At 41.3% G+C, this 13,173-nt stretch overlaps 1 protein-coding gene across 1 annotated transcript; it reads left to right on the top strand.

Annotated features, from left to right (window-relative positions):
• Positions 1-730: 730 nt before the first annotated feature.
• LOC104519441 (prolyl 4-hydroxylase subunit alpha-1) lies at positions 731-11,492 on the top strand (the record flags this gene model as incomplete). Its single annotated transcript, XM_010172468.1, has 6 exons — positions 731-882; positions 3,731-3,868; positions 6,385-6,624; positions 7,813-8,003; positions 8,542-8,718; positions 11,422-11,492. Coding segments are annotated over 6 exons (969 nt in total), but the record flags the coding sequence as incomplete, so codon positions are not given.
• Positions 11,493-13,173: the final 1,681 nt, after the last annotated feature.

Here is a 13,173-nt window from a genome sequence, read left to right as displayed (position 1 = left end):
CACCACACAGCTTGGTCCCATTAAAACAATAGGTGAACAACAGTAGCTTTTGCAAGGTGTGCTTGTTCCAGAGTGCATTGGAGTTGTGAATGGCTTCTGTCTCTGGCAGAGCTGGAGAGGTTTGTGGAATCCCAACTGTAGCACCAGCAGTTGATTGAGGCTCCTCATTTGGGAACATGAGAACTACGTGTTTCTTAATACAAACTTAGAGTATGGAAGGCAGTTTTGTGGTGGGAGACAAGGGGCTTATCATAGATTTAAGTGTGTGTGTCTGAAAGTAAAATATTTTGAGACAAGTGTTCTGTATTGGAACTACCTTTTTGTAAATGCTAGAAAAAAGTTAATTTAAAAATAAAAGATAAAAAAATGTGGGTAAAGCTTTGTTTTTGGTTAGTCCTGCATGAAAACTCATAATAGATGTGCTGGCATACTGCACTTGGTATTTGGAGGAAGGAGTTCATTCAGCAGTGTTCCAACAAAGACCACAAGAGCAACATGAGATTTAGGCTGCAGCTGAGGAAGAAGGTTGTGTTTTTTGTTCTGTTTTCTTTTTTTTAAAAAAGTCCCTTTTGTTCCTTCTTGGAGAGCTTTATATATAGCTAATGTAAAAACTTGTAATTTGTGTTGGGTTTTTTTATTAGCTGGGACTGTTGGGTAGTTTAAAATCAATTTTACAGTGCAGTGGCAGACTTTTACAAGAGACTTTAATGAATGTGTATTTTCACTATAGATGGGCAGAGAAGTTGGATCAGCTGACAGATACTGCTACGAAAGACCCGGAGGGGTTTTTGGGACATCCTGTAAATGCATTCAAGTTGATGAAACGGCTTAACACAGAGTGGGGTGAGCTGGAGAGCCTCGTTCTGAAGGACATGTCAGATGGTAAGTGTGCCTGTACTAAGAACAAGGATCACATTATAATTGCATTTACTTGACTATGTCTTTCACATGTCATGGTTTGAATTAGATTTGCAAGTCTGCTTTTGAGGTACCTGCATAAAAATAATGCTAGAAGGCCTGCCATTTTGCTGTCAGTGTGCTATAATTTGAGCTTCACAAAAATTTAGGGAAACTGCAGAGTTTAAACTCGGTAATCTCCTTGGATGCTTTAAATTTTGCAGGGGCTCAGGGCTTGCTTCATGTACTCTCCCACTTCTTGCAAACCAGTATTTTGGGCCACCAGGATGATCCAAGGTCTGGAGCCCCCCTCCTGTGAGGACAGACTGAAAGAGTTGGGGCTGTTCAGCCTGAAAAAGAGAAGGCTCCAGGGAGATCTTATAGCGGCCTTCCAGTACCTGAAGGGGCCTACAAGAAAGCTGGGGAGGGACTTTTCATAAGGACAACTAATGACAAAACAAGGGGAAATGGGTTTAAACTGAAAGAGGGGAGGTTTAGATTAGATATTAGGAAGAAGTTTTTCACTGTGAAGGTGGTGAGACACTGGAACAGGTTGCCCAAGGAAGTTGTGGATGCCCCCTCCCTGGAAGTGTTTAAGGCCAGGCTGGAGGAGGCTTTGAGCAACCTGGTCTAGTGGAAGGTGTCCCTGCTGATGGCAGGGGGGGGTGGGACTAGATGATCTTTAAGGTCCCTTCCAATCCAAACCATTCTATGGTTCTATGAAATTTAATCTCCAAGTGTGATAATTCCATTGAACAGAGGAAAGGAAACAAAACTCTTTTGAGTGCGAGACATGTGGTGCTGTCTTTGAGTATGGTCAAGAGCTATTACTGCTGATGTACCCAGAGTTGTTAAGGTGTGATGGTTCACAACCTGAACATTGTCGGGAGACTGAGCATTTGTGGACCTGATCTGAATTACTGTAGTAAACACTTTGCTGCCTCTTTTCCTCTGCAAGAGTAGAAGCTTTTTAGTAGGGAACAGGACATAAAATAGTTGACTGTGGAAAGCCACTTAGCAGCAAGGAAGCTGGGATGATTTTATTTGAGCTATGAGAATCAGTTTCAACAACTAACTAGCACCAGGTGTAGGTTTGTAGTAAGAAATGATTAAAAAGTGGAGCTTTCAGAAAAGATACAGGGTTAGTCTCTAATAAGGATTCAGCACATTCAGCTTTTTACCGTGAGGAACTGAATATGGCAATTGAAAAGGCTCTGCACCTGCCAGACAGAAATCTGGACCAGTGGATCTTAAGCTCTTCTGAATGAAGGGCCGGGGGGGGAAGGCAAAAACCAACTGTTTTGATTGGGAAAAGGAAAATGTTGAGCAAAGCATAGTGTAATAAGAGAAAGGATGCATAAGAGTGAAAGGATATGGGGGGTTTGGGTTTTTTTTAAAGCAGGAACACCTTTCCATAAACTGATGGTATTATCAGGCTTGAATAATTAAAAAAGACCACTAGAGCATGGCAAAAATCACAAATTGGGGGAGTTCATTATTTTTTGCAGCCGTGTTGTGTACTATGCTTTGTCTGTTTTTACTCATGCTGCTAAGTTTTCTACTGGTGGATATTAGATGAACTCAATAAACATCATACTAGCACTGTCCGAAGTTAACACTGTAAAGCTGCTTGTGCTTCTGGATCTTGGGACAAAAGCGTTTGTTCAGTAGAAAAGTTTCTAAAAATGCTGGAGCAGCTGTCAGTTTGCTCACACTGAGGTCCTCATGGCCTACTTTGTTGATGCTGTTCCTTTTGGTGACTGCTGGTGCTGCCCTCCTCAACTGCCCTCTTGGCTTTCTGGAGTTCTGTTTCCTTCAGCAGTGCAAACAACCCTCCAGCCTCATGAGGGTGCAGAAGCAGAAGGGGAAAAGTAGTGTCAGTTCTCCCAGTGACAAGAGGATAATGCACGAGCTCTGCAGGAGGGTCCTTCAAGTAACAGCAATAGCTGTGTTTGTGTGCGTGCACCAGAGAGGAGGAGGAACCTTTCACAACAGGGGAGATGATTACATGTGACTCTAATGACTGGGGAACAGTTCCTAGAGAGAGTATTTTTTTTTTTTCTAGAACCTGCTTGTCTTCTGTTCCATAAACGCCACCCTGGTGCTTCTTTAAAAAGACCCCAAGTTTTTATTTTTGATTGTTCCTTTGCTTTCTTTCCACAAAAAAAAATTGAAATGCAAACTTTTCTGCATGCATCTTAAATTCAATTCAGAGTTGTGTGAAGATGGATCTTGAGAAACCTTTTTAACTTTGTGTGTTTCTCAAGTTTCAACGTAAATATGTCAATGCCCGTGTCCACAGAAAGCAGGGCTGCTTAATTTCCTGCAAGGCTGCTTAATTTCCTAAAATCTCATCAAAAGCTGTTTGCAGTTAGTCATCAGCATTTTTATCATCTTTTTATTGACCAGCCTTAATATCTACACTGCTGTTCTTAGCACCGTTTGGTTTTCTCTTCTAAATTATTTGTAAATTCCGTGTTACTAAATGAAAAGCCTTTTGGAAGGTGGATTGAGTGGAATGGTTGTGAAAACTACCAATATATTATCTGTAATGTTCTCCATGTGGGGTGGTCTTTTTGTCATATGTAACTTTTTTTTTTTTCCCTAACCTGTTAAGACAAAAATAGTTTCTGCATTAAATGGAAGGGGTTCTCCTGTCCTTTAGAAACAAACTTAGGGCATTCATTGGTGCTCTGCAGGCTAATAGCTCTTCCTAACTTATTAATGGCCTTTCCTGAAATGTTAACTTTCCCTGGAGTAGACAGTTATTTCATGCATAGAGCCTATAGAGTTCCTGGGATGAAGGAGGCCAAGCGTTTCCCTGTCTTCCCAGGCTTTATCTCCAACATGACTATCCAGCGTCAGTTTTTCCCAAATGATGAAGATCAGACTGGTGCAGCAAAAGCACTCTTGCGGCTTCAAGACACGTATAATTTGGATACAGACACCCTCTCAAGAGGAAATCTTCCAGGTAAGAGTCATTGTCATTTTCAGAAGACAGCATGAGCTTTTATTAAATATCCTGCTTACATACAAATCATTTGACTCTGTTCCATCTTTAACTGTGTAGCGTGAAGGTAACAACAGGAAAACAATGGAGCTAGCTAAGCATTTACGAAAAGTGATGTGATGTGGGTTGTTGAATGTAGGTTGACATAGGTGTCAGTTTTAATTCTGCCACACCTCAAGAGAGAGAAACCTGTTGCTTCAGGCTGTGCTGGTGAAGAGGAACCCAGGAAGAGCTGATGGCCTCTGGCATACTGTCAGGTCTGTTGATGTGGTGGTTCTGCTGGAAACTGCATCCACTTGGCTTCCCCGCAGGGTGGGCTTTCTTCTGCCAGTACACTGCCCAAGTGCACGTGGATAAAACACTGCACAGAACACAGGTTTTTTTCTGAGCTGAGACTCTCCTATGTCCTGTCACTCTCCTCACTCTACTCACGTGCTCATTTTCTGCTTGGACTGGAACTTGAAAATTTCTTTTTAGTTGGAAGTCTGCATCTTTCTTCTATTTATGGTAAGATAATTTGGTTTTAATAGTTTTTAATAAAAAATCAATAGCAATAAAATCTTGCCTGAGCAAGGATTTTCTTTGTGTTGAAGTAGTTGTGCACTGGCAGATACTTAGTTTTATTGCACAATATAATGCATTTTAATAAAAGAGTTCTATCATTTATTACCCCTTTCCCTCTCAAGGATAAGAGGGACCTTTCAGATTGGGAGTGACTTAAGTTTCTTTGAGCTTTAACTTCATGGAGTGTATCAACTGAAGAACAAAAGACAGCGTGCGTACACAGGCTTGAGCTTATGTGGCATTGCCTGAGGTAATCCTTAATAGGTTTATATGCAGAAGACACACTTCTTTCTTGTTAAAAGACTCTTTCTCTGCTGAGTTTTCCTTGTTTCCTCTGTTTGAAAATAGTACTGTGCCAACTGGCAAAAAATCAGCTCTGTACAATCCATCTGTGTTTTTGCAAGCACTCATTGTGGTCAGATGCCTAATGGAATTAAGGGTAATTGGCTTTATGTGTGATGATGTATAACCTTGCTTTTGGGTTTAGTTCAAGACTGTCTCAAAGACCTACAGATTCATTCTAATACAATAAACACTTTGTTATTGTTTTCTTAAAACAGCACAAAAATACAAGACTAAATGCTTCGAGTGGACTGTAGGTTATTTCTTCTTTTGAAGCAATAAGCTGTCCAGACTCTGTGTAATGAAGTGTAATTGCAGATCCTGAAAGTTCTAGAGTATAAAAGAGAACAGGTTGGTCTCTTCAGAGCTCCAGTGAGGAACATCCCATGTGGTCACTTGTTTGTGCTCCTTGTCTTCCTTTCCAGGGAATATCTGTTTGGCCAGGTCGACAAATTTTGATCAGAGTCTTAACTTACTGTCTTATCACTTATTAATTCTTTTTCCTGCATTACAGGTTGTGCTGTTTCTTTATATTCATTATCAACCCTATTTGATGCTTGCTGTTTTAAGCACCCTTTTAAGAGTTGCCTTTTCATGTGTGGCCAGGCTTTGGCCGTGCAACTCGTTCTGGAGGAGCTCTCGCTGTCTGAGAGCGCTCCACCACCACCGCACCCGATTCCCTAATCTTTGTGTTATTTTAGAGTTTGCAGCTTCAGGCTCAGAAAACTGAAATCACTGGCCATCCCAGGATGGACCACAAGGTGTTCAATTAGTGAGCAGAAACAAAGTTGTTCTGTGGGATACTGCATTTCATGGCCTATCTCTATAGCTATTTAATCTCTTAAGGCATGTCTTCAACAGAAGAATTCCTCTGTTTGAAACAGCTGTGGGAGCTACTATTAGAAATTCAGGCTGTATTAAGATGTAAGCAGAAATGCAATTTTAGCTGTAGAACCGGCAAGTCCCGTTTCCTTTTTACAAGATTAAATTTGGTTTTTCTTTGGGCCTTAATTTACAGTGGCAAAAGTAGGAAGCTGTAATTTGCTTACTAGTGCTTTAATCTTTCAGAGGTCTCTTCAAATGTTTCTAAAAATGACTGACTTGAAAAATCTTGAGCAGCTGGGAATTTACTGACTGATGTTTTCTTTTTCCTCCCCCACTAAGTTGTCACTAACAAGATGTGCTTCGATAAGGTTCTAATGCAATCATGTAACGTGTTTGAAAACAGATTTCTGAAACTTTGTATTTGGCTTAGTATTGCTCTTGCTCAGAGTGTTTGGGATTTTGAAGAAGGAAGGTTTATTTTATTTTATTTTCCACTAATGGTAAAGGCATTAGCTAGCTGCTGGTATTCTGGCAATGGAAAACTGCATCTAACCACTTATGTGTCCTGCCAAGGATTTCCAGGCTTTAGATACTTAAATGGAGGCTTCAGCAAATAGCCACCACAGAAGGGAGATGTTGAAGAACAGAAATAAGCTGTGCTATGAAGAATAAGAAATAACTGAATGTTACTCTGAAGGCTGGTTTGGAATTCTGTGTAAATTCTGTTTGGTTTGTTTTAAATACAGGTGTGAAGCACAAATCCTTTTTAACAGCTGAAGATTGCTTTGAGCTGGGGAAGATTGCCTACACAGAAGCTGACTACTACCACACCGAGCTCTGGATGGAACAAGCTCTGAAACAGCTGGATGAGGGAGAAGTGTCTTCTGCAGATAAAGTCTACATTCTGGACTACCTGAGTTATGCCGTGTATCAGCAGGGGGATCTGCCCAAAGCCATGATGCTTACCAAACGTCTTCTGGAACTGGGTATGTGAAAGAGAGATCTGCAGCTCACCACGATCTGACTCTGTGATGGAGCAGGAGCTAGCTATGGGTTTGTACTGAGGAGCACGGTGCTGCCTATATTCTGACTTGTGTATAGGTTTTAAAAATAGATTATTACTGGTATTACCATTAACATCTTGATGTGTAGTTTTCAGTAAAATAAGAATTGTGTTACCAGAAATCATATTTTGCCACCTTATTTTTGGATGGACAATTATAGTCTCAACTATCATGTCAGAAAGTGTCATGGTTAAGCATTGCTCCTTTCTATTGAAGAATTTTCTGCCTCCTGTCACTATTGGCTTCTAACCACTTACCTGTCCTAGTCCTTACTGCCTGAAATTTGCTTCACTTACTGTATCTCTCCTGTGTTAAGATTACTTACCCTTACATACAGGCAAGAACAAAATTAATGAAATCAAAACTAAATTGGCGATACCAAAATGTCTGTGGATTATTTAAATGCAAATTAAGCATACCTGAGGTGAAAAACTCAGAAGAGTAAGAAATACAGAATGCAATACAGTGAGCTAAGATTCTGTGTGTTTTATGAAATATGAAAAGTATTTGTTTCTGTAAATATTCCACTGACTGTGTGAAGGATGTTGTGGGAAGTTCAGAACTAAACCTAATACAGCAAAAGCTAGTGAGAACTATTTCTTAGTGAACTGAAGCTGTAACTTTAGTGATTGTTAAAAACTTTGTCACCAGAAATCTTAATTCCCATCAGAGAAGTTCTTAGTTTTAAAGCCATTCATGCCGTCCCAGCTCTCTCCCTGTCCTGTTCCCTTGTCTCCCCCTCTGGTGAGATTGGCTGGAGCGGCCAAACCGTTTTCCTTAAGTGCTGGGACCCCTGTGCCTGCTGAGGATCCTGGCCTCGCAGTAAGCGGTTTCTTAACTGTGAGTGAGTTGAGCTTAGCTCTGAGAGTTCATTGTGTACTTTCCTGCAGATGAGGAAGGATATGTGCACGCTGCAGGCTAGCATCACTTCCAGCTTAGCTTGGAGTTCTAGCTGTCCTGTGAATGCTGTCAAACCAGAACAGACATTTGTGATTTCTATTTGAGAAGCAGTAGTGTGCATCTGTTTTCTTTTTGTAAATAGCCTCTTCTGGATAGTTCTAGGCAAGTTGGAAACTTGCCAGTGATACTTGTCTGTTTCTTTATCAATAGATCCTGAACATCAAAGAGCAAATGGGAACATGAAATATTTTGAATATATCATGGCTAAAGAAAAAGAAGCAAATAAATCCAGTACAGATTCAGAAGACCAGATGGAGAAGGAAACTGAGGTTAAGAAAAAGGATTACCTGCCTGAGAGAAGGAAGTACGAAATGCTGTGCCGTGGGGAGGGTCTCAAAATGGTAAAGTGGAGTAGAGTGTTTTCAAATGTATGAGACCAACCATAACAAAACAATGTCAAGAATTTGTATGTGGTATGAAAGCAAGGAAGTTGTTACAGCAGCTGGCTGAGCGTGCAGAACTGAGGATTAGCATGGGTTGGATTTCTTCCCCATTTCATTCTGTCCAGTAGACAAAAAGTAATACTGCCGCAGGCACTGCTGACTAACTTGGATGCACTACGTAATTGTAATTAATTGAGTAAAGATGCTGGAAGTCTAGATTTACATACGGAATTGAATGAGGGTGTTTCTTTAGTCATAAAATTATTTTTAATTTGTCTGTGTAAAGTATTGCTTGTTGTGGTATGGCAGAGTAACCTTAATGTGCTGAAAGTACTGATTTCTCAAACTTAAAGCATCTCTTTAACTTCTAACATAACACAAAGGCAGGGAAAGTGACTTGTTCCTGTCTCTTGTTCTCAGGATGTCCTCTGTTTCTTAGAGATACTAATGTCATATGGAAGTTCTCTGATTATCTCTTGCTCCACCTTGCTTTCAGACTCCTCGGAGACAAAAACGACTCTTCTGCCGCTACTACGATGGAAACAGGAATCCTAGATACATCCTGGGCCCTGTCAAACAGGAAGATGAGTGGGACAAACCTAGAATTGTTCGCTTCCTTGACATCATCTCTGATGAAGAGATCGAAACTGTGAAAGAGCTAGCAAAGCCGAGGGTAAATGCTTTGCACTTCTTTGCCTTTTGAAAGAACACATTTTGTAGTAGCTTTCTGTGTGAGTGTGTGTGATTCTGTCTCCTCTGGAATGCGGATGTGTGCGCAGTTTGCTCACACATTGCTTTTCTCACCTTGTAGCTTCTGGTGACACACTCGTTGATGGAGACAGTGAGGAAGCTGGAAATTTGTGTCATTAGAGAGCCAGGTAGCAGCCGTGCAGGATTGTCAGACTCTTCTGGCAGACACAATTTCAGTGTGTGCTGTTTCAGATAAGGAGGAGAATGTTCTACAACAGAAAACAAGCGTACTGCAGCTAGGTTGCCTTGAAGTATACCTGTCACCTGTTTTTTCTTTGGTTTTCTGTTTTTTGTTTTTTCTTTTTTAATTCTATATTTGCTAAAGTTGTGACATGGAGAAGAGTGTCATCTAGAGAAAGGCAGCCATTCCTCTGGCCCTGGACTGACACATTATTGTATAGACAAGAATGAAAGGTTGTATTCTCCATGCAGTACAAAACTTGACTTCTGTCTCCCAGGCTTTGAAGTTGCCTGCAGATGAAAGAGCTTTAAGAGGGCAGAACTTAATCAGTGGTACTCAGCTGCTTATTCACAATGCCAGCTCATCAAATCCTATTTCAGAAACTGGATCCTGAGGCTCTTATTTCTGAGAGCAGAGTAATCCAGGGCAGCTCAACGCTCCGAGTAAACAGGAGCGTCCAAGAAAAACAGCAAGCTGATGGAAGCTGCTTTCTGTATCCAGTTGGTGCAACTGCATCTCAAGATGTGTCCTGAAGATGTAGTTAAATTGATCTGTTTTTCCATCAGTTACCAGTTACTTCTAAAATAAGACTTAAACTTGTGGAAATACAATTTTCATGCTTTTTTTTCTTTGTTTTTAGCCTAAATGGCTTTTAGCCTAAATGTCCAGAGCGAGCTGAGCAAATGGAGATTAGGGGGATAAGTGCATTAAGTATGGGACAAACCATTAGCTTGGTCTGCTGCACAGTAAACCAGCTGTGGGTTATGCATGGGCACACGGAGGGCGAGGCTGTCCTTGGCCACTGCACTGAGTGCTAGGTTGCCTGAAGGTGATTTTGAAGCTTCCTAGAGGCTGATGTGTTGTGTTTGTGAGGTAACGTTCTGAGCTGTAAGCGAGAAGTACAAGCAGTTCTCTTGCTTGTAAAACATCTCTTCCTGCTCTCGTCAGGCAGCCTTGCTGCAGGTCTGAAAACTGGAGCCCCAGTTGTTTGTAGATTATTAAGCCCCTTTGCTGCTGTGAAAGCTCTGGCTAATTCTGTCTGTGGAATCATCTGCATCACTTCTTTATGGAGTAGAAATATGTCTCAGTGAACATGGTGATTTTAACTTCTGAAGTTGCTGAGATAATTGTTCTCCTATGAAATGTTTGGCTTGTGCTGAAGACTTGGAGATTCATAGTTCGTTAAAGTATCAGCATCTGTATGCAGTTAGCGTTCTACATATTTCTTGCAGCCAAGGCCCTGCAGGGCTCTCGGTAACGAGTGTAGCAAGAGGACTGTGCTTTTTGAGACAGAAAGGTCATCTCTTCCTTCCTGACACTTGAGGTGTTACCATTGCTGCCTCTCGGAAGACAGTGCTGGCTGATCCGTGCCCAGCCTTCTGCTGTGCAGGTGGCATAAGCTGGCAGGATGAAGCCTTTTTATTCAGCTTTGGGAGTCTTGCTGCAATCGTAGTTTGTGCTTTGATGCTTACATGTGCCTGCATGGGATGAGAGGAGAGGCAATGTATTAAAGAGTGCCCAATACATTTTTCTTAGTAGGCATGGAGAGGCCTTGGTTTACTTAGTTTATTTTAACAGTAGAAAAATACTTCTTGTAATTGTTTGGGACTTGCTAGGCCGTTCTGTGCTTCTTCCAAAATTTGGACTCTGCAACTCAATCTATCCAGTTATGAATGATGGAGAGTGTCTCAGAGTACCTGAACAAAGTTAAAGGGCACACATAAGGTCCTGAATTAGGGTATTAATATAGGTGTGATGGCACCAAGTAAACGGGGCACAATAGAGGGAAAGGAAGGCCCGGAACCAAGAGTTCTCACTCTTTGTAATTTAGGAATAGAATGTAAATTTGTCCATGGAGTAAGTAGTTAGTTTGTGTTGGCAGTCAGTGTTAAAGGAGTTCAGTGCTGCTTTTGGTATATAGATAGAATCAAAAAGGTCAGGTTTTATTCATCTTGCGCTTATACAAGATCGCAATACTGCCTGGATTCACTTTAACTGTAAAACTCATCTTGCACACACAGGACAGAGTGCTAACAAAGGACCACTGTACACATCCCATAATGTTGTGCCGCTTCCAGCAGTCATTGTGATACGAAGGAAATTAAAGCTTCTAGTTTACTTTATTCAGATGACTGTTCTTGCTACAGAAATGGAAACATTACTTTCTGGAAAACTTTATATTCTCTAATGCTCTGTTTAAAAAACAAACAAACAAAAAACTAAAAAAAAAACCCCTCTTCTAGTAAAACTGGAGTCTCCCCCTCTTTCCCCATCACTGCTTTATGAATTTCTACCCCCTCCATAAAAGAAAAACCACCGCAAAAGGTGACCGGGTGGCTGGCGTGGTGACTTGCGTGGCATTTCCCCTTAGGCTTCTGAATGGTCGGATTGCTGTGATGCCGTATGTACTTTGTAATGCAACTATTCTGATGGTTCGCTTCACAGCTGAGGCGAGCCACCATTTCAAACCCCATAACAGGAGCCTTGGAGACGGCACATTACAGAATTAGCAAAAGGTAAGAGAGCTCTATGCCAGATGTTTGGGGCCTGTAATGAGTGTGTAGATCCTGCTCATTATGGGAAAAAAAGAGGTGGTCTGAAAAGACAACTTCGGCTTTGTAGTCCACCGCTTTATTACATGCAGATCTGTAACAGGCTGTTACTGCTGAGTTTCTCAGTCTTTTCCTTCAGCTAGAAGTTCTGGGGGCATATTTTGAGCTGCTCTTTTTCTTTTTTTTTTGGTCACCTTTTCAGTGTGTGTTCTCAAATTATGATCTGTACAAGAAGCAGGTCTTTACAATCAGTGTAAAAAAAAAAAATAACGTGATGCTACAAAACCTTCAATAGATTTATTTTTTTTTATATTCCCTTCCCTTTGCTCTTCTCTACAACCCAAAATTGACCTGCTTTGCCTTGTAAAATCTAGCAGACTACCTGAAGTGCCTTTACATGCATAAGAGATGCTTCAAGTCCTCACTGTGCGTGACAGCTGGCGTGGCACACAAAACACACGTTGGTTAGTCACACAGCATTTAATTGTTCGAGATAATCCCACACTCCTGTCTGAGCTCTCTTACCTCCTGCTGACTCAAATCTGGCAGGACACAAGCTCATTTGCACTGGGCTCCTGCCTCTTTCCAGCTTGTCTATGGAGTACTACAACTCTTGAATTAGCCAGTGTTTTCCAAAATTGGCTCTAAAAGAAACCACCTGCCCCCTGCCTGCCCTCTCTGGTTTTAGTAGTGGTGATTAAAGATGGGCCATGCGTTCCATCAGCATTAAGCCAAAATTCTGAAAGGAGTGAAACTTCTGGGTGAAGAGGAATTCTCTGTGAAACTCAGCATCATAAATTACTTGCAGAAAGTCTCTAGTTTAAAACAAACAAAAAAAAAGGGAAAAGAAAAAAAATAAGGAGGAAAAAAAAGTGAAAGGACAATCTGACCAAATTTTTTTCCAACCAATTTATTTTGATTTGGACATGGCAGCTACAGCTTCTGTTGCCCTTCTAATATTGCTAATTGAAGAGCATTGCATACCATCCAGACCAATCGGAACCCTTTCAAACACCTGTGGCTTGGCAAAAAAGCAGCCTACTAGGTGGGTAAGCCCTTGTCCTTTCTCTTTTTGTAGCTGAGCCGTGCTACTGTTCATGACCCTGAGACTGGGAAACTGACCACAGCACATTACAGAGTCTCTAAGAGGTAAGGGGAACGGAACATCTGTGTGTGGGGACTGTGCTGCTTCATCTCTAAACTTGGGGCAAATGAGGATTATGCATAGCTTTTCTATTCTTAGTCTTGCTTTAGAAGAAAGAGAATGGTCTAAAGCAAACAGCTGTCATACAACAAAGCAGGCGGGCTGCTGAAAGAGAAAATAGTTCTGTATGTTGGCGGTAGCCAAGATGGAAGTGCCCTCTTCTGCTTAGCATGGCTTGTCTGGTGCGACTAACGTACTAAAACGTTAGCAGGGTTCTTCTTACACTAACAGATGGTGGCAAAGCCTGCCTGTGTCGCTCACCTCTAGCACAGAACTCGGGTGTTGATACTTGCTGCTTAAAACTGGGCACTGGTGAGCTGCTGTAAATCGTGGGAATAGTGCGAGTTAGAGCAAGTTGATAATTTTAAACAATTTCCTTGTTTAAATGATTGAAAGTAGTTGCTGTTTTAATAGAAAACTAGTGTTCTTTCAACTACTTCA

Source organism: Antrostomus carolinensis, unplaced genomic scaffold (genome assembly GCF_000700745.2).
Source record: "Antrostomus carolinensis isolate BGI_N321 unplaced genomic scaffold, ASM70074v2 scaffold53877, whole genome shotgun sequence".
In the NCBI taxonomy this organism is placed as follows: domain Eukaryota; kingdom Metazoa; phylum Chordata; class Aves; order Caprimulgiformes; family Caprimulgidae; genus Antrostomus; species Antrostomus carolinensis.
Note: the sequence above shows the minus strand (reverse complement) of the source record. Positions and strands in the feature narration are given on the sequence as shown.